Source organism: Sturnus vulgaris, chromosome 1 (genome assembly GCF_052056855.1).
Source record: "Sturnus vulgaris isolate bStuVul1 chromosome 1, bStuVul1.hap1, whole genome shotgun sequence".
NCBI lineage: Eukaryota > Metazoa > Chordata > Aves > Passeriformes > Sturnidae > Sturnus > Sturnus vulgaris.
Genome location: NC_142243.1, coordinates 72,720,143 through 72,746,221, shown reverse-complemented (window position 1 = coordinate 72,746,221; position 26,079 = coordinate 72,720,143). Strand labels below are relative to the sequence as shown.

Here is a 26,079-nt window from a genome sequence, read left to right as displayed (position 1 = left end):
GTTCTGATCAGTTAATCGTTAAAAGTAGGACAAGACTGGTTATTAACTCTTGGAAACTAAAGAAAGAGCTCATGAAATTCTTAGGTCACCTCCTGAAATGTCAAGGGATGCTCTACAAGGAAAGCACACAATGCAGCCTATGATATTTGTAAGTATCAAAGTCCAGCAGAAAAAATTCCGACCATCTCTGTTTTTAATACTTTAAATAAACGATATACTTACTCATTTAATTCAGATGCTGCATATTTTAAAATGCAACAGGATCAACAGAAACTTAGTAACTGGGTGAGGGGTTTTAAATCTTGAGGGGTTTTAAATCTAACATGTTTTTTGTGGTCAGTGAGAGACAAGATCAACAGGCAGTTTAATGAAGTTTTATTGTATTGAAATAGGGCAGGAACTACTCCATCACATGGAACATACAGGCAAACAGATTTCAAGACTATCTTACATACTATTATAAATCACAGTCATTTATCTTAGAACATGTGACCCATTAGAAAATAGTACTTTGGTTGCCAAAAACTGAGTCTCTCAGGCATTTCTTCTGCTGAACAGACAAGCTCAGACATGTGCTGTGAGTTTATTCTTCTGTATGTAGCACTGTAGGATGGTTAAGATGGTCCAGTGTTGCTTCAGGATCAGAGGCTTTTCTTGGCTATGTGTTTCCTGGACTCTCAATGACCAGTTTTTCTGTGGAGTACAGCTGGCCAATGGTAACCTGAAATCAAACCAAAATATCAGTAAACAGGTTATAATTTAGGCTGCATAAAAAAATCCCAAGAACTGAATAGCCCAGATATTAAGTTATTTCATAATTACATTTTTTTTAATAAACATTTTTTTTTGTAAATAATACTCTTGTCTAGACCTTAAGAAAAATAACCAATACATAAAATACCTGCATATACAAAATGTTGAAATAATGACATTGAGGAATACTGTTTAAAGTCTAAAAACATAACATTAGAAGTTACTACAGAGAAAAAGCAAGCATGTTCTATGTTTAGAAAAATGGAAAGACAAATATAATGAAAAAATAAAAATATGGATATAATCAGCAGATATTTCTTATGCTTTTTGGGTGGAGACCTTAGGTATAAATTGCATGGCATGGTATTATTTTCCAGTTCCTTTGGAATCCTAATTTAATTTGCCTTACAAATGGTGAAAGCAGTTCAAGAGTTGTTAGATCAGCAGTAGCATTTTACACACACTAAAGCAATCTCTTGTTCACAAGATGGAATTCAGACCTTCTATATTCGTGCTTCTAGTGCAATGAGGAAATGAAATATGACAAAAATGCAACACTGATATTTTGACTCCTCTTGCTCTTTAGCACTTTTACTCTGCCCCATAACACTGGTAAATTGTGGTTGGATGAGCAGCTGGCAGTTGTCACACACAGCTCTTGGCTTAGCAGCTGAGATGTGGAAAGAAGTTGTTTCATGCAAGTAGAGTAACGAAAGCAGAAGGCAACATTTATTTTTAAAAGTATGGATTTTGGAGGCTACTTTTTAATATCTGCTACGCTCTTTTCTTGCCTCAACTTCTTCCTTCAGGTCTGGGTACACATTAGCTCTCTGTACTTTTCACAAAAAAACCCAAAAAACTTCATACATTTAAGTGTTGAATTAGTAAAAAAAAAGGCTAGATGCGGAATGACACAAAGCATGGTACATTTAGTAGAATTTAATACTGTGCAAATGAAGCCTAACAGCAAGTCAGGTTCTCAAAGTAGTAAAAAATCAGGGAAAGAATGTTTTTGGCATTTTCTGTTTACCATTTTTTGTGGGGAAAAAATCCTGGCTGCTCTTGAATAAAAATTTCTCATCTATGCTCACACTCACATAAAATGTGAATAATATTGCCTTTTAGGAAATGAACTGTTTAATCTTGATAAACAGCCTTGTCTGAAACTTGTAACACATTGATTTTAATCTTGAAATATTTATTACAAGGGAGCATTTATGAAGCTGTTGGTAAAGGAACAGAAGTTTTCCTTGCCAGAAAATATTTCCCTCTTTTGGCACTCTGAGCTAAGTTAGTAACAGCATATGAACAACTCTGATTATTTTTTAAGTCACTTAAGAAATATGTCGCATACAGAATATTTAAAACAAAGGCCATACACAACTGTGGCATGTGTTACCAACAGAAATTTTAAGCTGTCAACAAGTGTTACTTGTGAAAGATAACTTGCTGCTCTGGGTTATGTGGCAGGCTATACACTTTAGTTGCTGCCTTACCACAGACCATGCTGAAGTACTTAATTTTTGTATACTGTGTTTTGGAGCCCAAAGAATCTTTAATCCTTTCCCACACAGTAGAGCAAATTTAATGGGAGGCTCAGAGGGATTACAAAAATGCTGAAACCTGAATTGCATTTTTTTTTCTCCCCCAACTAGGGAGATAGATGAGACTGAGTACGTGACTTCTCAGTCAATCATATCCAGCTGGGGCAGATGGCTTTGTAGGAGAAAGGTACGAGCTGCTGTTTGCTGTTCCTGTGCCAACAGGTGATGTTATCTACTGCTGCACCTCTTGACTCCAATGCAATAAAAGCACAGATTTATATGTGAGCCGCTTCCTTAGCAAACCACAGGCGTGCGGGCATTTCAGCAAGTGCAGAGCCAACCAGTGCTGTGCTGTCAGCCTTCACTGGGCTGCTGCAGCTTGCCTGCCCTGCTGCCTCTCTTCCAGAACCTCTGCCATGGCACTGTCAGCTGCTCTTTGAAACCTAAGGATTTTTTTAAAGCCATTAGCATCGAATTTTTGAAGTTATGATCAAGCCTTTCCCATGTGCTTTAGACAAAACAAACAGACCGTCCATTTATAGTTGCTGAAAACTTCCCATCTATAACCATTCCCTGCCTCAGCAGAAGCATTGCACCAGTATTTACACACTGACACTCATTAACCCTAAGAACCACAATAGCCTTCTTACAGTGTTCTCACCACTCGAGTCTAAAGAAAGCACTTCAGCAGCACATACTCATTGTGAATTATTCTCCCAAATTAAACACTTAAGTAGCTACCTATTGTGCTCTTTTTTCATGCTGCATGTCTGTAGCTTGTACACCACATTTAGTCTTCTTGGAGGTGGCTGGCAGCCAGTGCATAGGTCAGTGCCAGGGGAGTTTCATTGACCACAGGAAACTTTTGGGGAAAAAGGCTCTATGATTTGCTCAGCAACTTGGTTACCCAGAAGTTTATTTACCTCTTTAGGTAACACATTGCAATTCAATTCCTCAGTAAAGAATGTGCAATAAAGAACCACCTTGTAATCAGGAGAAGACAATAAATAGAAATACAAAAGTTGCTTCTCGCCTCCTTTTGAATTATTTGATGTATAAATTCTGCCTGCAAAACTATGTGCTTTGGTTCTGGCAGGTCCAGCCCTCAAAATCGGACAATTTGTTTTTGTTCAGAGATTTAGTACAAGTCTATATGGTCAGCTGTTTCTTGTGAACAAGAAGACTTGTTCTTGAAAACTTTACTGTTGCCTTCTGTCTGAATCCAGGAGAAGGCTTAGGGCTTCAAAATGGGATTTATCAGCAGATGTGAGACAACAAATGGGGAAAAAGAAATCACTGAAGAGTAAGCACTAGTCCATCTTGTAACCCAACTCTGGTTATTAGGTATTTGTGTGTTCATATGGAAAAAAGTAGTAGTCCTTTGTCATAGCTGGCAAGAAGCAACCGCTTCATGGAATTTTTGACTGCTATTGGGGGAAAAAAGCACGTAAGAAAGGTTTTCCCTATATTATAACAGAGCATCAAAGATGTGTATGGTGAGGTGCAGTAAGAATTAAATTGTAGAATTAAGAATTATAGAAGCAAAATCTGAATGTCCTGCAGACACTGAAAGAATATGATATTACCCTAAAAATTCCACAAATCCAGTCAAATCGACAACTCTGAACTCTGTCCTCTGCAAAAGTATCTGGCTGCCAGTGTCTCTCAGGGACACCTGAGGCTGGTGAGCAGGCTATGTGTGGCTTTCCTGCCAAGCCATGTGACAGAAGCAATTGCAGTGGGACGGTGCTGGCTTGGGAGGCAGCCTGAATCCTAGGGGCTAACCTGAATCCTAGGGGCTGCCTTCCCATCCTGACACAGATGGTGGAGTAGATGTGCAGACCCATTGCTACAACTTGTAAAATACTACTAGATTATCATCTTCAGTTTCTGAAGGTCTGTGGCATGTCTTGTGCATTTTATCCACACCAAAATTTTACTTTGCAGCTCAGAGTTGAGGTAGAAGTGACTGCTCATATTTCTGCAGAGCTGAAAATAAGGTGGCTGGGTTTTAAATTTTTTTCGAATTTGCCTCACTCAGAGTGCACAGCTCTGCTCTGAAAAGTATGATGGCATCTTTCCTTGACAGCTCTGTATAAATGTCTGTCTACTTCAATAATCACCACATTTTTCCTTCCTTAGGTTCTGCAGCACAAAGAGGTGGCCAGACATCTCTTTTTCCCACGTACTTTACAGAACTGTAATTGTGTGGTGTATAACCCCTGAGCTCTAACAAATCCTGCTGAGCCCTGATTAAGATACTTTTTCTCACTGTCACTGAATTACTCGTCCTTATCATCCTGCCAAACTTGCCAATCTCCAAACAACACCTGCTTATGTGAGGTCTCACTGATAAATTTCAGGGTGAGTGCCCTGAAATTACTCAGGTGAGTAGTGAGGCAGCAGCCTTTCTGCCCTCAAAAGCAAACTAACTACTTTTTTTTTAAATTATTTTTTCCCATGCCACTGTTTCTTTTTTGATGGCAGACAAAAGCAGGAGTGGCCTAAATGGAGAGGGTGCAACACTGTCACCTTATGTAGAATCAACTTAGTGGACAATGCAAGACCTAAACACATAAAAGTGCCACCACAGCATAGTAATATAAAAACACTTGCAAGACAGCAATTTCTTTAGGTGTCAGTTTTAAAAAAAATTATCTCCCAAGAGAGTCAGCACTGGAGAAGTAACAATGGTTTCCTGTTTTTCTTGAAGAAATGCTGCTCATAACTAAAGCTGAGGTACAACAGATAGATTTACATAATAAACACAGTTACATATCTAATATTTATATATATATATATATATATATATATATATATATATAGGTTGTTATATACACATGCATAAATATATGAAAAATACCAATCTCTAGATAATAAACATAGCCATCTTCTCTCTCTTGTTACAAATCTGCAGGCAAGAAATGGTTACCTTATTACAGCCAGGGATCACATATAAAAATATGTATTTTCATGGTTCTTTATTATGGAGAAAAAGGTAAAATCCTGTGTATTAATATATTTATACCATACATAAACACACACACACATACATGTATAAAATCAGGGTTTTTTTTTCCTGTTGCACCTAGGAAGTTAACAGTTGTATCTCATGGGCACACTGCTGAATCTTAACTAGGAAGAAAAATCCCTGATGACACCACAGTCATATTGCATTTACGACTGCTAATCTGGGCCTCTAACGCTACACAAAGAAGTTCCACATTTGTATTTTCTGGCACGGTGACTATAAAATGCATCTTAAGTGAATGCTGACAAGAACAGACATGTACAAGAATAAAGGTTATTTTAAGAGCTGGCAACAGTCTTATAAGTTGTTTACCTAGAATCTTTCCTATTAGATGATGCCAACCAAACTGCAATCCTATTGCAAATTTAATTGAAATGGTTATTGTTCTTAAGAAGCATTACTTTTTCTCCCACACACTCAAAATTGGATATGCTATACACAGCACACTTTATAATAGATTTTTCACATTTACTAAGGTCAGTTTAATGTTTTTTGTTTGTTTTTAAATGAATATGGACAGCCATTTTTGAAACTATCCTTTACTGCAGTAATAAACACACCAGTGTGATACACAGTAATTAATACAACTCAAATGGAACCAAAACCTCATCAATAACTTTAGCTCCCTGCCAAATCTTTGTGTTAGTATTAAATGCTGCAGCAGCAGCCTTATTTATTTTTATTCAGGAAAGAATGTTGAAAAACTGCATTTGGCTTCTTAAACACATAGGTTATTCCAGCTCCTCAGAGCTGGAAAAAAAATTATTTTGGAGACATTTCCCTTATTTTAATTGATTCCATTTGTCTACACAGAATGGGAAAGGAAGTGAAGGAAAACACAGAGCTGGGAAGTTAGAACTATTGTGTATATTACTTCTGAAAGCCTGTGCTTTGCAAAGGCTGTTTTCTTTGTTTCTTTGTGCTATAACATATCCTACAACCACTGCTACATGAAGCTTTTGAAAAGGCAGGAAATATTAATTTATTGCTACCATTTGTCTGGCTTTCACAAAGGTGTGAAGTAAAGTAAGACAGCTAATAGGCAAGAACGTTATTTCTCTTAATAATGATAAATGATGTAATTTTGTTAGAACCATATGAACCATGTGCACTTTATTTTGAACACCTTAATTTGGTCTATCAGAAGCAGGATGATGTATTTATTTAACACTCTTATTAATTTATTCTGTTGGCCTCCCTAAATAGTTACTCTTCAGTGAAAAGAGAAGAAAATCCTATCTATTCCAACAATGATTTACACATAAAATACTGTGAGCATATATATTCATGTGTATTTTGTATATGGTGCTCTAAAATAGCAAGGGATTCTTCTTTTTAAGCACTTACTATATTTCAGCTAAGAGAGCCCCTTTTTCTTAAAATTACACAAACATGCTACTGTCCTTAGAGACAATATGGGCATGTCAGACATGGCCTTTGCTCCAAATAGCTACACTTGATGTAGCTTGGGGAGCAAGGGGAAAGCAAAACGGGAATCTTTCAAGCCCCTTCCAACCTGGGTTACTCCATGATTCTATGAAAACCAAGTGGAACAGATTATGTGGTCCTTCAGTAAAGTCACAGTTTCACTTCTCTCATTTCCTGCAAGCCACTCAGCCTGCAGATAAAAAGGAATGTGACAAGAAAAATGCCATCTCAAAAGCACGCAGGACCCAACAGCAGATGGCTGCAAAGGGGAAGAATCAACCCTCTGCTATTGCAAAGGTTACCTTACAAAGATGTCAGAGAGTGGGCCACAGCAAAAGCAAGCAGTGACTGATTTTGGGCTTAAACAGCCAGGTGAAGGTTTGATATAACACACATCCAAGGAAGAAGCAGGTCTGCAGATATAATGCTCTGAGTGTGATCTTTTCATTCTTTCAGCATCCTGGCAATATCCAGCCTCCCACCTCTCCTCCTTCCCTATTTGTTACCTGCTAATGTTATTTCAGCATCTTGCTTTCTCTCTCACATTTGCATAGAAAGCCTCGACCTTCACAGAACACCTCAAACTCTTCAAAAAGCCAAACACAAAAAAAGCAGGTCTTCTAAAGAGTCAATCCCATGTGGGTAAAGGGGAAAAACTTAATATAGCCTGATCTTTCCTCAATATAGCATGAAGAAGAGAAAAATCACTCAGTTAAGATGCTGAGTGTGGCAAGGAAAGGAATATAAAACATTAATACTTGAAAATATAGAGACAAAGACCTGGATAACATTGTGCTGAGTGTGGTATAACAGGTAGTCTAGTAATGCTGAGACATTTGGTATGTAAATACCCAGACCATTCACAGAGGACCCTATGTTTTGCAGCAACTACATAAGCAGAATTCATCAATGCCAATGTGAGTGCCTGCCTTACTTTTGTTAGTAGTATAATACAACAGCCACTGTCACAAAACACACATTCTGCACTAGGTCCACGAAAGTGCTGTAATGTTTGTGTATTGCAGATACACTAACTCCACAATACATACAAAAACTAAATTGTCATTATTAAAGGAAAATATTTTATTCTTCAGTGTTTTCTTGGATCACTACTTCTAAGAGACTTTTGGAATGGAACAGTGAAGAAAATGTAGTCATTATAGACAGGCATAAGCAGATACTAAATATGCTTACTGAGTAGTGTGATCAAGCAATTCTGTAGCTCTAATAAACTTTCATACTGTGAACTACTGTGGTACTAAAATGAGCTGCCACAACATTATGATAACAATCATGATTTAAAGACCACCTTCCACAATATTTGTATTTAAAGTCAGATGCCAGAAATGCAATCATTTCTGATTGAATCATTTGAAAGAATCATCTTTAGTCCTATTTCTCATGTAAACTGGGGAACTTGGCTGCTGGCGAGAGCTGCTAAACAGTTACACAAAGATATATATAGCATTTTTGTAAATTAACGTCTTTCAGAAAATTACTTACCCACCTGTACCTCTCTGCCTTTTTTTAAAATGCCCATCACCTTCTACATTCATTCTTCCTTCCAGTCCCTGAAAATACCTGATTTTGTCCCAAACCACTTGAACTCAGAGAAAGTTCTGGAGCAGCAAATGATATATAGACTTTCTCTGTTTTTAACTGAGATTTGCTTGTCTAAATGATGACTGTTTAAAGCCTTGAAAAGCTTTGTCTTCACCACATGTTTAAGTGAACAGTACATAAAGTAAGTGCAAGGGGAAAAGTACATAAAGCATGTTCCTTAGGAAATGCTGACCCTCAGGAGCTAAGACATTTTAAGACAGCAGGTACACCAAGATACCAAGGACTGAAAAGCAGGACTGGCTGGATTAGTTCTGGGAAGATGCACACAAGAAACATGCTGGAGAATGTGTCAGAGCTGACACAGGTCAAAGGCAGCCCAGAAGTGAGCAAACCCAGAGTGGTGGGAACAGCTAAAGCCACTGATTTTTCAGTGAAGAAAATGCTGTGGCACACGGCAATGCTGATGGCTCCAGAAAATGCATTTGGTTTGGCAGCATGGAAAATGTTGGTCATTTTTTGCTTTTGAAGCCAGCAGCTGCTCTGACCTAGCTGGGCCTGTGCTCACGTCCATTCAGAGTTCATCCCTGTAGTACCTTACACAGCACAGTTGTCACCTGCGCACATTAGCACACTTTCACTTCAATTTTTCTGAACAAGAAGATTTCTCAGCATCTGCAGTACCAAAGTGTGAGGCTGCATGAACACCTGCAGTAATAACTCCTTGAGACAAATGGATAACAAGTACACAACATATATTATGTTTGAGGACTCTCCTGTGGGAGCTACTTCTCTCTGCAGCATCCTGCCTGATATTTTATAGGAAGTATATATAGGTAGCAAAAATACAGAGGTGTATAATTACTCTCATAGCTCAGATCTTTGATTACTCGCTTAAACAAAAGAATTATCTGAACTAGCAGGAAAACCGCATCAATTAAGACAGGTTGGCATAATCACCTATTACAGAAAAATGCATTGAATATTCTTCAAGTGTGACACACTGTGTACATTTGGTAAGGGAGTATCATATTAACTAAATAAACTTGGATTTCTTTATTTATTCTGATCTTATTCAAAACACCAAACAAAAAGGGGAAAAGTTCAAGTGACTCAGAACTGTAATATTGTTTAACGTAGAAATTTAAATTTTCTGTTTTGTTAATGTCCTTTCACCCAGAAGAATGTTTAAAAAAATGCCTTTTAATCTGCTACTGAAGCTATGTTTGGGGACGTGAAAGATATAGTGACCTGCTGAATTTTGGATTTGAATGGATGTTAGCCATAGTTTAATTATTTGGTGGTGATATGTCTTCTTTAAGACTCCAAGCTATCCTAACCAAATTCCTGGTGCTGGTTACAGAATGGCACCAGGTACACTGCATTTTGTAAAACTGACAGGTGCTTTTTTAGCATTTTAAAGTAACAAGGCCTTTTGTGTTTCAGGAAAAAATAAAGTCAATTCTGTAACATAAACAATTTTCCAAGACATAAGAGACAGAAAAATTCATTTCCCCAGGTCCTCCAAGAAGGCTACAGCCAAGGATTAAACTTAATTTTATATAAGGAACAATTTACTTTAAGGTTCCAATATGTCTCTTCCTCTGCACTGATGTTACCTTACATACACCTCAGATGAGATTACAGGCTGGATTTTTCTCTGTGCCCATTCAAATTACAAAATTAAATTTGAAAGATCAGAAATAACAAATTGAATTTATATTTAGAAAATATAGCTGTATTTACAAAGATAAATTTTGTATTGGATGTTTTTGATTCAGTTTGCATCTTCGCCCAGAAAGGAGCACCCCATCGAGGCAAATACTTACATGTCCCTGCTGCAGTGTTTAGATCTCTAAGTGTATCAGGACAGGAATAAATTTTTATTTTTCTGCATTAAAAAGACTTCCTTTTTTTTGGCAAAATTCTTACAGATTACTAAACTACAGTCATCTGTTCCTGACAGAATCATAATTTCCTTGTTTATCTTACTTTCTGTGATGGAGGATATCCAAAGATTTCTTTTTTCTTGCTCAGCCATCATTCTTGGTTTACTATCTCCAAACCTCCAAGCTTCAAAGAGCATTTTTCTTTTCCTCCCCTCTTTTGGAATAGTTCCAGTGAAAGCCATACAAAAAACCTCATTGCCTGGATTGTTTCACTCTTTAAAAACCTGAGCAGGAAGCCAATGAGAAGAAAGGACATCAATGTTTTAGAACTGAGGATGGATTTGTCCAATTTCAGTCAATGTTCGGGCCTGTGAGTTCTCACTTGCTAGCCACTCTGCCAGGGTCACCTTGAAATCGCTTCTTAAGTCCAGCTCAGTTTCCAAACCAACGCCCCAGTCAAAAAACATTGCTTTGATCTACTTGATTAAGCAAGCTCTGTGGAGCCATAACCGCAAACACAGTGAACCACTCTGTTCTTGAAGTTACTCCAGGTGAGGGCAGGTAGGCTTCTGACCTCCTACAGCCTCTCCCCTGGGGCAGGGATTGCTCTCCTTGCCTCTCAGTGCCAAGGCAAACATCCCCTGCAGCCGAAGCCAAGCCCTTGTGCTCTAAGCTGCCCATGTTGAGGAAGGTGTCCTGCCACCAGGCTGCCCTTCGGGGGCACAGCTCACACTCAGCCAGTTCCACACACAAATGAGTTAACTTCCCAGCACTCCTCTGCCCAGCCCTTTTTACAAACAGTAAGAAGAGTTAACGAGGGAGAAAATAATTATTTGCAAACTCTGCAGCTTTTGAGCAGGAGATAGCCGGGTTTGTGCGGATATAGGGTATAGCTTACATTAACTTGTTTAATTGGACTAAACTAAAGCAGCATTTTTTTATTTTTTTGGCAAAGATAAATTACTGGATTTAACACAGCTGGTAAGAGCTAATTCTGTACAAAGAGTTCTTTTCAGTAGTGTGGGTGGCAAAACACTTTCAGCAACTGGCCTAATTAGTTCTTCCTTCTTCGCAATAGCACAGGACAGTTCAAAGAAAAAAAAAAGAGATTGTAATGGAAGATGTGGTATAAAATCATCCTTTTTGCTCTTCTGGTTTTGCCAGCCCTCCCTTATTTAATGTCACACTCAGCAGAGGCTTGCCCTAGTATTTTGCAGCACAGATAATAATTAGGAGTGGGAGGTTAGCACTTATTCCAAACACAGGCAGGGAGCAACGTCTGTTCCTCTGCACATGTCAGAGGAGAGCATTCCTCACCCAAAGTACCCTGGCCAAACCCAAGCGGCAGAGCGATGGATGCACCAGGAGGGCTTTCCCCTCGGCAGAGCTCCCATTCCATCTGCGTGGCTTGTTTAGCACAGACCGGGAAGCCCGAGCTGCCAACGAGCTGCGCTCCCCAGCGCACCCTCTCTGACACGGATCATTTACGTGACAAAAGGCAACGCGGGTGCCAAGTAGGATCATTTCAGCTTCACTGCTCCCGATGTACAGCCCACCAGCTGCAGGGCACTAGCCACTGCCCCAAACAAGCACACAGACACCTTCCTTTCCATGCGAGCTGGCCAAAAGCATTCGGGCTCTTCCACCCGCACGCTCTGCCGTGCAAACGCTCTGCAGCTGTCAGCAGGATACAGCTCCTACCAGATAAAAACTGGGCTTGGCAAGATACACTTGACCTTCAGAATGTCAGTGACATAAAGGGCAAAAGGCCAGGAAGGGCACAGATGTTTGAATTTACCTTCATTATAGGCTCTCTGGGAAACTGCTGGAAATTTTTTTCTAGCTCTGTTGTTTTGAATAATGATTCTGGAGCTGTGCTTGAGTGAGTTACAAATCTATTAAAAAAACAATTCAAATTGTTACAAGCCACTACCAGTGTTTCTTTTTTCTCTTAAATAGACTGAATAAAGGCAGGATTATGAAATACTTCTGTTAGGAAAAACTAAATGTGAAGGGGAAAACCAAATTAAAAGTGAAGAGTATTTTATGAAGACAAACAAAATGACCAACTAATAAGTAAACTTTCCAGATAGCTTAAAGAAAAACCCAGCAATGAAACTAAAAAATAAATTATAAATTATTAATTATAAATATTATTATTATTATAAATTAAAATATAAAAATAAATAAAGTGTTTACCAGTACCTACTGTTCCTGTCTTGTTTTTTTTTTTAATTATTTTTATATTTGCCCATTTTTTTCTGTTGGCAGCAAATGGAAGACAGAGAGCTACTCCTATAAGTAATATTAGTCGGTCTGATGAAAAACAAGAATTAATAAAACTTCTTAGAATTGCTCACTGCTCATTTACAGTTTGAACAGTCTGATACGGAGAATATTTTCTAATACACACTTCTCCACAACAGTTATTAGAAAGTCTATGGAATTTTTGGTCAATGGAAGGTTGTTGATGAATCTTGAAAAGACTATTTAAACACATCTTGGGGGGAAGGCAGATACAGGAGGCAGTTATGGGCAATAGACTGAATCTAGGAATTTGTCAGTGAGGAATCCTGTCTGAAATAATTTCTAATACAGCACTTTCCTCTTTCTGTGGCTTGGCATCTTAAGTATTTATTAATTTTCTTTCAAATTTTCTGTACAAAAACATTGGAAAAGAAAGGGAAACTGACTATACAAGAAAACAGTGAAGTTACTACACACAAGCTCTTATGTAAAGCAGTCATCTGTCTTTTATCATTCAGTATTGATCATTTCAGTTTTAACAAAAAGAGAGCAAGACTACTGGCAAGAAATTAAAAATTATTCTTTAATGTAGATAATGTATTATGTCCTTTAACAAATCTATCATCCAAAAATTATTTTGTTCATTCTATCTCAGCTTGTTTGTTTTGCTACTCAAGAATGCTGTGTAAAAACCTTACATATAAGCCCGTGTACAAAAAAAAAAACCCTCTGGGAAAAACCACAGAAAAGTGAGCCAGTAGATGGCATTGTGGCACTTCAAAAGACTTTCCAGAAAATTCCACTTAAAAACCACGCAAGCCTAAGTGCTGTGTTTAACCACTTACTGCTTAACCAATGCAGTATTTTACTCCTGCTCAGTGCTCCACATGCACAGCAGAATAAACAAAACTGCATGATGTAACTCCACTGTTGCACTAGCCCTGAAACAAATCTTGTCTGCTCTGGTTCCCAAATTCAATTAGCTCCATATGCTAGATATACAATCCTAGTCTTGAAAAGATGATCCTTATTTGATGATTAATGTCTCAGGAGCCATGGCCATTACAGATATACCAGAATAGATATGATTTAGGGAAAAATATTTATAAAATGGAATCATATACAAGATCTTACAATCAATGTATATAATACTATTTCCCGCCATACAACAACTTCTGTGGATTAGATACCTCTTAAAAGTAAATTTCTTAAGCATTTTCTGAATATTCCCACTTTGTTTCAAGTAAGCTGCTGATACGCCCTCCTATCTAGAGATGAGAAGACTGTAGCAATAGCAACCCACCAGTTTCTTGTGTAACACAGCAGTTGCTATTGCTCAAATCACACAAATTTGAAATGATTTTGCAGAACTCAACATACAGAAGACCTTGTGAGTTTAAAAATTATATTCTATACACAGGCAAACTTACTTCAACTGAAGCTAGACTTGGAATTATCAGTACTTTATTTGCAAGCTACTTTATAGATAAACCTGCTTTACCTTGATCATCTCTGAACAAGGAGTTGGGGGTCTCTTGCAGTCCCAGGCATTCTGTGAGGCTTATATATCAATGCCCCTCATGACATTAATCTTTATGAAAAAGTCTAGTTTTACTATGGTATTCATTTTCTCAAAAAGTTCTAAAAATCCTCATGTCAGAAGGAAAAGCTTTCAGGATAGTGTAAATCAATCTGACTACCTTAAGTACCCTAATTAAACTCAATAGCATACCCCAAATGTCCAGTTGTATATAGTCCTTTTTTTTTGGTGCCAGTTCTAGAGCAAACTAAAGCAGTTTAGTTTTCCTGATGGAAAGCATTCAACTTCAGGTCTCCACTGCCTGATAGCATAATACTTGGATTAAGAAACAAAGAAGCAACTAATATTTCATCCACAAATTAAGAGGTCAAATATTTTTGCAAATTTAATATCTACAAAAACATCATCTTCACTTGAATAATGCTGGGGGTTTATATGTGAAAATTATCTTTTCCGATTATAAATAGGTTTTAAAACCACAGAAGGATACAAAAAAAGTGTTTCTTTCATCTGCTATGAAGTTACAAGCATTACTGTGAATGTTTAGGTATTAAAAATGGATGTCTCCTTTTTGGAATAGAGGTGGTCAGGTTGTGCTGGAACACCAAGGAGAAGATGGAAAACAGTTCCTTCCTCTTACTGTTACTTCTTTCAACGTGATTCCATCCTTAGAGGTAGATGACAAAGTGTCACAAACCCAAAAGCATTTCAAAGAGAATGGTGTAGGGGGGAGAACATAAACACTGGTAACTGGATCAATATAAGGATCCACCTTTTCCAGTATTTTGTGCCCACCATAGCCCACAAGCATTTCTTCAGGGAAAGGGAGCATGAATATGACACACATGCATACATCCTTCTGCTGAAATGTCCCCTCTGCTTCCAGTGACAACAACTTTTTGGCAACTTCATGGCCAGGTAGCCATAACACAGATGTGATTAATTTGTCTAATTCCCATTTGAACTCATCCACCTGCTGGTTTCCACACCGTGCTGGGGCATTGTGGCAATGAGTTCTACCATGTAAATGTGTACTTGAACCTTCTTTTGAAGTCACAATCTTTGTGGTGGATCATTTGGCTTTGACCTTGTAAAATGTTCAAAAGAGTAAAGGAAATGTCACTCCTATTTTCCTCAGAAATGTTTTTCTTCTGTGGGAGTTTTCAAGTGGTATATTCCTCATACCCAAGGACCAGGAAGGAGGGTAACTCAGAGAAAGTACTCAACCAGCTACTATCCATGTGGTCAGGAGCAGATGAAACAGGACAATAGCAGACACCATTTCTGAGCAGGCTGGAAGTGCACCATGACCTCCTGCAGTCCATTTGACAGTAGAAGTAGAAAAAGGTGACCTGACTGACTGTTCTTACTGTTGTTAAAGCAGAGTCATTCAGAATGCCCAACTGTGTGCACTGAACACACTCTGGGTCACAAAGTCCACTGTATTGGAGTGGACCCTTGGAGTAAATACAGTGTGACTTCGTGTGGTGACCTCCAGAGTATGGTGGCTCAAAGGCAAAGAAAAGCATCCTTCACCATCTTATTTATGATGTGTGTTTGGTCTTGTCTCCTGTGAGGCTCAGTAGTGGGGACTGACACAGAACCAGCAAGAAGATCATACAGGGTCATCCTATAATTTTGCCTACTGGGAAATCTACCTTCAACTTAAAACTGTTACAGGCCTCTCCTGCCTGCCTTGAACTGTGATTTGCAGGTGACACCACTTACATGTCAGAGAGAAAAACAATTTGGTCATTTTCTTGTGTTCACCACCTCTGCCATCATGAGAAACCTCGATGAGGAAAGCAGCCTGACCAAGGACAGACAGTTTTGTGGGAAGATTTCCTTGTAGCTGAATCCACAGAATCTGATTTCCTTCCAAACCCATCCAAGTGTTTGAACTTTTTGTCCTTTGACATACTCAAAAATATTGGCTCTTCTCAGGCAGCCAACATGAACAGAATCAGAGCTGGAGCATATATGCCAAAGGATTCATAATCTCATCATGCCAGGTGGTATTTTCTCAATCCATTCAGTGGCTCCTGAGGCTGTGCTCAGCCACATCTAAACAAAACATTCTATATTTAATATCTGTTTGTTTTAGAGAAATACAGCTAATCCCAAAGACAAGAGATTTTTCAAAGATAACTATTGTTTCAAAAGTCCACGTTATAAACAAGTGGTACAAATTTTGAAACTTTAAAATGGGCTTGGTGCTGATTCACAAGAGCAGAGGCCACTGTTTAACACAGCATGAGACAATGGGAATTTTCTCAGATACTAAAGAAATGGTGACAACTGTGGTTGTGTCACAGGCTTTCATTGCTCTTCTAGACCAAAATTATAGTCAGAAAAAAACTCAATCAAGCCTGCTCTTACTTGCATAAAGAAGATCTTTGCTAGACCTCCTGCTAACATAATCTCTGAAGTATTCCACTGCTTGTAGGGCTGGTAACTATTTGTGAAAGATCAACTTTCTAAACCATGCACATACATACAGCCATGGAGCATCTGGACCAGGCAGGGAGCTCAAGCTCACCATTCCCTCAGGCTGGAGGCATCCCAATTACAACATCTGTCCAGAAGGAGAAACAGATGGCCAACTTCTCCAGACTTTTCTGTCTGCCTGACCTAATGTCCTTTACACCAGTCACTTGGGCAGATAAATAATAATAAATAAAATTAATAAGGCTAATTAAACCCCCTGGGTAAATTAAAGACTTAATTATGTGACAGTACTTCTCAGTCCTAAATATTGGGCTAAATCACTGGGGCTCTCTATGCTCTCACTAAAAAAAGCAGATTGACAGAAAAAGTATTATCCTCAAGATACTACATTTGCTAATTTGCTGTACAATTGCAGGGTTAATTGACAACGTCTTGCCATTTCTGAAAGCAATTTGACAGATTTTTCCAGGCACTCCAATACTGCCTACAGCAAATCTATGTGAGGTACACTAATATCTACTGCTCACAAGTAAAAGAAAAAGCTCTCAACTCAGCAAGAATTGTGTTTCTTAAAAAAAAATTAAAACATCTTACTAACAGGTACTTAGGTTTTTCTGTACAAATCAGCATTTACAGACTAGTATTTCTCACTTTGTTTCAAGCTTTTAATCCAATCAATAATTACACTGAAATACACCAACAAGGAAAAAATACAAAGTAGAGCTAGCCAATTAGGAATTTCTTTAAGTCGCAAGCATGCAAATCAAATTGAACTTATAAATTAAAAGTTTTAATCTTGATTCTTGAGCGTTCCTCCCTCCACAAACTCAGTCTTTAACTGCACTATCAGTTATAGAGAAATTCTTCTAAATGACATTTAAACCATTCTTCTAAACCTGGTAGGATTTTATGGTTATATTGTCTACATTTGTGCTGGTAGTAACTTCTGAAGCTGCCACCTCACTTTTACAGCAGAATAAAGATGTTATGTTCTCACAATTTCCTATGGACACCTGGCAATCACCTACAAAAGAACATCCAATTAATGGCTTCTCTGGAAGAAAGGCTACAGCTTGAATGCAAGTCTTTCTGTTTACTCACTGGACAATCAGTGCAAGAGAGGGGAGTTGTAAATATTTCAACTACAGGGAAATCTTACACAAGTTCTTTTCAGTAATGAGGTAACCACAATCATCAAGCCATGGAGCCCAGCAATGTAGAAAAGGCAATTTCCTAAATTCACATGTCCACAAAGTGTCATTTTAAAGTTCAGACAGGACAGACCAACAGGCCACCAGGAAATAAGGGAAAGGATATTCAGAGGTGCTGCCAACTCCCTGGTGTTCCTTGCCCTTGAATTGGCTACAGACCTCACCATCCACTGTTCTTTACTGGCCCCCGCTTCCAGTCCCAGCTTAAACTACCTCTTAATGAACACAGGACAAAAGTTATTCAACGTGATGGCGGCAAACTGAGGTCACCTCTTCCCTGCAAAGTCACACTGCAGCTTGTCCCAGCGGGTGACAAACACCTGCCCATCTCTCTCTAGTTTAGATACAAACCCTCCAGCACCCGCCACAGGAGCTTGTATCTCACTGTTTTACTTTGTCCCAATTGATGTTAAGGGACACAAATTCAATTTCTTTCAGTCACAGAGGAAAATGTTGAATTGTTTAAGGATATTGTAAGAGACGGACTAAAACTTGCCCTAATTACTACAGCCGGCTTGAATCAATATGCAAGTGTTACAAACCTTCCCATGCAAACTGAAGAAGTTAATCTTAGAAATAAGAATGATAAATGCTGTGCTTTCATCAAAAAAAGCTTCTCCTTTGAACTTCTAATTAGGCAATAAAAATGTATTAAGCATTTTAGGGAGAAACTTTCTCGGGAAATACAGTGATAACATATTTACCATTTTTTGAGGCTCAGATAGTATTTGACATAATTTCTCCTCAGGACCCTCCTTCCCTCCAGCCAGCTAAACACTCATGCCTTAATTCCACAGTGATTCCAAGTTTCCTTTAATGAGGAATGTTATGAAGAACCATAGAATAAATCCTTAAGTTGTGATCTAGTTGAAAAAGCACAGAGAAAAACAGTCTGAGGAGATGCAATGTCTCATGGCTCATGCAATGTCATGCAATGGCTCATGCCAGACCGAGTTTTCCATTTTATGTTTTATACCCGAAGAGTACATGAATATATTTTCAGAATGTATTTTCAGTCTTTTTCTTACTGTACTTTCCTTTAAAAAAACGGTGTAGTCCCAGCATATGATACAGCCATGAAGCAAGCCTGCCAAAGAGATATCACTCTTACAGAAAGGATCTTGAGGAGTTTGTTCATGCAAGAATCTGACCCAGGAGGGAAGCACAGTTGGGTCACTCTGAATCAGACTGCAGACCTGAGGTTCTTGAGAATGTGCTTGTAAGGTGAAAGTCAGTCAAATGCCACGGAATAAATATGGCGTTCAACAGCATCCAGTGTCCCACTGGCAGCCACTGGCTCCATGGTAAGGGAACTGGGGCAAGGGAAGCTATTTCCTGATGTGGCAGCAAATCAGCACTTACTGGTCTGTTCAGTAACACCCTCTGAGAAGACCGGATGCAAACATGAGTAAGGCCACAGCTAATGCAATAAACCAAAACCAAAACCAGCACTAGCCAATGTCAGACAAGAAAAAACACCAATGGGAGGGTAAAAAGGTACTGGCAAGAATTGGCAATAATTAGAAAAAATCCATTATGTTCATAAGAGGCATGAATATAGCTTTCTGCCTATTTCCAAATACAGTAAGACTCTTTGAAGGCAGAAACCAATTACTGCTAAGTTAAATGATGGGAAAGAAAATGCTGCATATTAGTGCCCAGAATTTTAACACATTGTTTTTATATCCAAAAAGGACAACCGCTACACTATTAAATGCTGAGAACATCAATTTTTACTGAACGTATTTTGCTTCTGCTTTAAAAATGTAAGAAAGAAATGCTTGGCATAGAGAATTGGCCTCCTTTTACCAATAATGCTAGTCAATATTAGCATGTAAGTTTTCAATGATTCACTACACTATTTGATTATCCACTCCCCAAACCCACCTTAATTAGCAGAAATATTGATTTTACAATGTTCAGTCCTACAAGCTTAAGAAATATGAGCTGATAAACCCAGTCCTGAATAACAAAATTAAACTGATATAGTAATAAAATTGTAACAAAGGGAAAACGCCTTCTTGGACCTAAATTGAGTTACAGTAGATAACATTTTAAAATTTTAGTTTGAATCTCGCTGAGACAATAATTCATGGAATGCTACCTTGCCAAGCAAGTCACCAAGAGCTCCTTGAGAGGATGTGATTGTACTGTTGCCACAACATACTGGCTGGCTCAAAATAGTCTCCCCAAAGTATAATAGAGTCATAGCACAAAGCAAACAGTGACAAAGGTCTAGCTGACAAGCTTTTCCTATCAAGGGGAAATAACAACCTGGTCCAAATTTAGTGTTTTTTTAAACAAATGGCAGAAAGTTAGTGCTTTTTCATTCAGCATACCAAAAAAAAATGTTTCCAGACTTTTATCTCATAAAAATGAAAATTCTCCTTTCCTTTTATAAGAATAGGAAATTCTGAGCATCTTTTCTGTCTTAGAAACCATAGTAAAGCTACAGTCAATGGACATATGTTTAACATTAACAGATATGCTCTTAAGTCTTAAGGGACAAGCTCAATATGCCAACGTTACAGTCTGTTTTAAAGCAGACATAACATTGCCAGTAATTCCTGAGATCAAGGTGTAAGTATTTAGATATAGAGCCTTTACTTCTTTTAACTTCTCTATTTGCACAAGCATTTTTGAAATAAAATGTTACCAGCCTTCTATAATAACAGATTAAGCGTTCTCATTAAGTGCGCAGAATGATCACTTAGGGGAAGACACTTTTCCCTGCTTAAGTTCTAGTAAAAAAAGGACACACATTCAACATTATTCCTTTTCCTCATTTCTATAAAGGACCAACCTACATCACTATCACTCATAGAAAAAGAAGGAGCAAACAGTTTTACAGAAAAATCCCACATTTTAATCCATTCTTTCTTGAGAACAAGCATATATTTCGGGAAAGGTAAAAAGCATGTCTTAGCTGTAAGTAAGTCCTTATGTAAAGAATTAAAGCAAATAACTAAATCCTGGCTAATATTTGACAGTTGCTGCCTTATGGAAACACTGAGGTTTGCAAGGACGGTGGCAGAATGATTAAATGGTAAACCACTATGTCAGCTGTTGAAGAGATTAAAAATCAACAGCCTGTGTAACAGTAACAACAAAAAAGATCAACAGGACAACAGCAAGTGGTGGCATCAGCATTACCAGAAATGTGTGTGAAAGGGCTCTGGAATGCTACCTCAGGCAGAGCAAACACTGACACATTTCCTTCCCACTTGCAAGAACCAAGACTCTGGGCCATGAGTCCTTTGCTTCTCCAGAAAAATGCATCCCAAGCACAGTCAAAAACAAATAGTGGGGCAAACTATGGAAAGTATTAAAACCCTCCCATGATGGTGTATGTGGAAGAGATGGCCAAAGGAAGTTTTTCTGTGGCTGCCCACTCCCTTTCAGTCCCACTTACATCAGAACAACTGTTCTTGGTTCAGTGCAAAAGGTAAACTGGGGGCACTGCCAATGTAAGCACAATCCTAAAAGACATTTTATGAAGAGATGTAGGACTGTCAGCATCAGTAATGAGCTGACACATGGTGCCTCTCCCTGTTGTCAACAACAGACTAACTGTGAGAAAGGCAGTCAGAAGGCAGCCTTTTTTGGGATTTTCTGGGTGATGGGTCTAGGCTAGTCCAAGTACATAACTACAGTCACACCTGGCTTCCAATAGTTTCGAAGTTTTCCTTCTGTTTTAGCTTTAGGTGTGTTTTTGTTTTACTTCCATCAATTTTATTGAGAAGATTACTGATGAAAACCAGATCTACCAGAACTTGCTTCTGTATATAAATGGCACCTTCAAAGGTCATCTAGGACCTGACAAATGAGACCTTAGGTTCCTAATAAAACTCATAAATGCAGCATGCTGTTTGTACTGATCTTTAGCTCTTTACCAGAAAAACGTTGACTTATGTTTCCTAATTAGTAGAATTTACTGAGAATTTAATGCACAAGACAGGCAGATGCACGGACTGAATTAATAAGGCAAAGAATGCAAACAGAAATAAAATATTATCTACTTAAAAATAATTAGGTAAATAGATTCCTGTAGAGAAAGCAGTTTCCAGGTCATAATCCATACAACTGCAACAACTGAAATAGAATGGGTACTGATTTATAACTGTTACCACAGCTCCCAATTCTGACTTTTTTTAGTGTTTTGTACTAAACATTTCATAGTGTTTTCAGCACTGCAAACTCCTTTCTTAAATCAGTAATTTGGAAAACATACATTCAGTTCTGTGACACCACATTTAATCACAGGTAGTTCAAAACAGAGTGGATCAGTTAATTTCACAAGTTTGCTGTGAAGCAATGCAACACACCAACTTTTTTAACCCCTATCTGCTTAAACTTTCTGGTAGAGAACTTGTGCATTTGCATGTAAACAAAATATGATTTTTCAGCCATTAGACCCAATTGGAATTGAGAAGAATGTTGTCAGCACACACAAGCTGAGGACCAAGCAGTGCATAAAAGAAGGTGAAATGTTGCTATTTTGTTTAAAATATTCTTTACCAATTATAACTTTTGTCCTTATTTTTTTTCTGCTGACATAAGTTCCTGCTCCAAAAAGAAGAAAGTTGATAATTCATCTATGACTGAAAAATTGAAGACTTCTCAAATTTTGAAAACTTACAGTAGTTGTAGAAGATGAGGTTGTGGACGAATAATGCCAGAGGCTGTGCATGTGTGAGGCAACTATACACTTCACCCATTTTCTCCAAATTGGTGAAGCTCATAAGGATGATATAATGTGGAGAGGAAATATGGAAAGGACTGCATTTTTTTCCTAGAAATCTATTTCCACTCCAAGCAGGCATTATTCCATATGGTATTATTTCAGGTGAGCAGGTAGATATCTAATGACTAGATTTTTTTGCAAGCTTAAGATCTTAAGCATGAGACCGATGGTTCAAAAACACAACTACAAACCAAGTAGAACTACTGCCATCATTTGTTATATAAAAAAGAAATCAATTTCTCTCAGTTGTAATGTATTGATACAACCTTACAGCAGTTTCTCAGGTTATGTGAGACAAAAAAGGTGAATACATTTTTACAGTGTTACTTTTGCCACAGCCTTTGATACATGGATCTGTGTCAAGAATGTAACCAACAGGAGGTAGAAGAAACTGCTGCCTTGGCTAGTTCTTTTTCTTTTGCAGAGAGTGCCAATTCCCTGCATGGCTCAAGCAGCTCAAATGGATTCCCTGTTGTTAATCTTTGTGTGTCATGAAAAATATGCTGGAGGACAAGGATGTCTGAAGTGTTCTATTGCTCCTGGTCTACAGATCCACTTTATGCTTTGCTGTTATCCAGCATGAATTCAAATTACAATATAGGGGACATAAGTTACTAATTCATAAAATTCAAAATTGACAAATTCAAACATTTATTAAAGGTGTGGAAATTAAAGAGAAAAAACGAGTATACAAGTATCTCCACAGAGGCAGGTTACATCAAAGATATCTCACCTTTTCCTTTCATTACAAGGCAGGTTTCCAGCTTTTGTCCATGTCCTCCCTTTCCTGAGAAACTACAATTTTCATAGCTGGTTCATGAGCGGGAACACATCCACTCACTCCACCTCTGTGCAACGAACAGTATCCAATCTGTCTCTCTTCAGCAAAGCATAACTTAATATATTAACTTGTAACTTCTATATTGTGTGTCAAACGCATGATCAATGTTGGTGCCCTGAAACCTAGGAGCATTTTATTATGCAAAACGAAACAAAATTCACCCAGCAAAATACTAGCGTCTTATGCCAAATACATTAAGAATAACGATATACTGCACTCATCTTTTCACCTCTGTAAAAGAAATGCAGGAGTTCTGACTCCAGGAGGTCTCCTCACCTTACTGATCTTCAGTGGACATGAGACTGGGGCAGCAGAGAGTGCAAATATTTGTACAGGCTCTTTTCTCCCCACATTAACTAAGAGACAAGGTAGAATCACCAATCTATTTCTTGTATATGTTCATTAAGTGAGTAACTGAAACCAGATTACATTTAATAGATGACTTTTAACACATAGGTCAAATTCCCTAAGTTGTTTTACCTGCTGTGTTTTCTGAGACAGCAAAAAGTGGCCTTGAAATAAATTTAAAAATCCCATCAACACAACAAAGCAATATAATGCAGAGTCATGCAGCATATCTGATAAAAGAATTCCATATGGAAGAAACATCAAGAACAACCAAACAACTTTATTTTATTTTAGAAAAATAAAATTCACAAGTTAGAGCAGAACTTGGGCAGTTCTAAACCAAGACTTTCTGCAGCAGAAATACTGCCTCAGCTCTTTTAGAACTCGCTTGCATGCCAGAGCAAATATTTTCATTTCACTGACCTTACTAAGGCAACTCCCCAACATTAAGTGTATGGTAAAAAAACTACAGTAATATCAAGCCTAGAATATTTATTAAAAATATTTGCAATCCATGAAAACAAACCCTTAATTCCACACGTATTCAAACCATGAACTCCATTCTGTATATTAAACAGCACAACAGAATCTAATCTAAAACAGGTTTTCATGTAGGAGAAGAGGAGGTGGTGCTGAGTGGGTGCTCTTCTCTACATTATTACTAAGATTTGACCCTTTGAGCCATCACTGACTAAAATTAGCACACTTGATTTCCAACTTTTTGGATGCACACTGTACTATGTTCCACTGCTCTACCACAGAATTAGTTACAGGATTTACAAGCACTATAAAATATTTTCTTATGATTAAAAAGGGCATATTAGGACATTAAGTTCTAATTCTGTCTGTACTTTTGTCTCTGATATACCTAACATCGTGCAGACCTAAATGACTACATCTTCCCCTGTGCACCATCAAAAATCGATATATGTCTACCTACCACTGTAGCCTCTAAATAACAGAAATGATAACGTGCTAGTGTGGAAGAGGATTTGTTTTTGTGTTCTTATGTAGGATAGCTTATATAATAATACCATTACATTCCTCAGTCTCACTACTTTGGAATACCTAGTCAACAACAACAACAACAACAAAAGTGTCCATAAGTTATGATTCTTTCAGATTCATGAGGATCACATCCTCTTCTTCTCTGACACTCTGGCTGACCCTGTTCTGTTAAGTAAAAGGAATTGGGAACTTTTTAAATGACTGAATCAAGAATAACTATCATCCTCTTTCACCAGATAGATGCTAAATGGTATCTAAGCAAGAAATCCTTTCTGAAATGAACTGCATTTATAATGGCTGCTGTTGCTTTAGTGTTTTTGCAGTGGATTTCACCCTTTCTAGAGAAGTATGTAGATGAAATAGGAGGATTTCTACCACATACAAATCTAAATCCAACATTTATTAGCATGACGATAGAAGACAGCATAAAGCATGTCGTTTTGGATGCCAATTTGTATGATTTTTGGTGCTGAGCCTCTCTTTCAAACACACCATTAATAGCAAAATGGCTATTACTGTCTTCATGTTAAAGCCTGGTTCTTATAAACACAGTAAGTTTACTTATGTGGACTGTTATTTACTGAGCTCTGATCCACATTCTCAGTGGAAACCCATCTCGGCAAAATTGCTGTGAATTTCATTCTTGTCCCTGAAAGAATCACATGAGAAATACACACAGACAGACCAGCCTCTCAAGACTGGATGCCTCTGACCAAGAAGTATACATAATGTCTTAAAACTTCAAAAGAAGAAATGTTGAAATCTGAAAGATCAAGTACTTTATCTTTTAAAAAATGATCCAGTAGAGTTTGTGGTCACCTTATTGTTTGATAAGCTTTTCCATAAACCTCTAAAACCACCAACCAAGCAACCAGTCCCCATAGATGCCCATTCCTTGCTTTGTTTTTGACCTTCTTTTATGACAGGATCCAACTATCAGTTCATAAATCCTGTAAATGCTTTTCATAGTAGTTTTTACTGCTCTCTGGACTGAAACTATCCTGGAGGAGAAGGGAATTCACTGATGTACTTTCCTACCAGCCAACTTCTGTACACATCTGTACATAAAGCACAGAAATAGCCTGTACATTTTTGTGTTTCACAGCAGAAATTCAAAACTGAGTAATAGCTGGGAACTGATCAGGTGAGCTTTGCAAAATGAGGACTAAGTGATACAGGTTGAGTCAGATGTAAAATATGCAGAACAGACTACCATATTAGACTGTATTCACAGCTCTAAGCTAGCAGAAGATATGTAGAAAGATGAAGCTAGAACAATGGGAGTAGAAAAATGCACTAATATAATATCTTTACCATTACCAGAAGGAAATACTGAGAACTGTGATATTGTATCTGGTCCATCTGATGGTACTGACTACTTCATCTTTAAGAAGCAACTTTCTGGGGTGAATGGGGAAGGAAACAAGTTGGTTGGTTTCTTTTAACAGTTTCTATGTCACTTGAAATATTTTGCAAATACCCACTGG

General features: G+C 37.9%; 1 protein-coding gene across 2 annotated transcripts in view; it reads right to left on the bottom strand.

The window, feature by feature from the left end:
* Positions 1-358: 358 nt before the first annotated feature.
* LYRM4 (LYR motif containing 4) overlaps positions 359-26,079 on the bottom strand; it is an 84,773-nt gene continuing 59,052 nt past the window's right edge. For both annotated transcript variants that reach the window (XM_088169845.1, XM_088169852.1), the window contains one exon: positions 359-721. In XM_088169845.1, the coding sequence (XP_088025971.1) occupies positions 659-721 (63 nt within the window). In that variant the 3' untranslated portion in view covers positions 359-658. The remainder of the gene's footprint in view (positions 722-26,079) is intronic.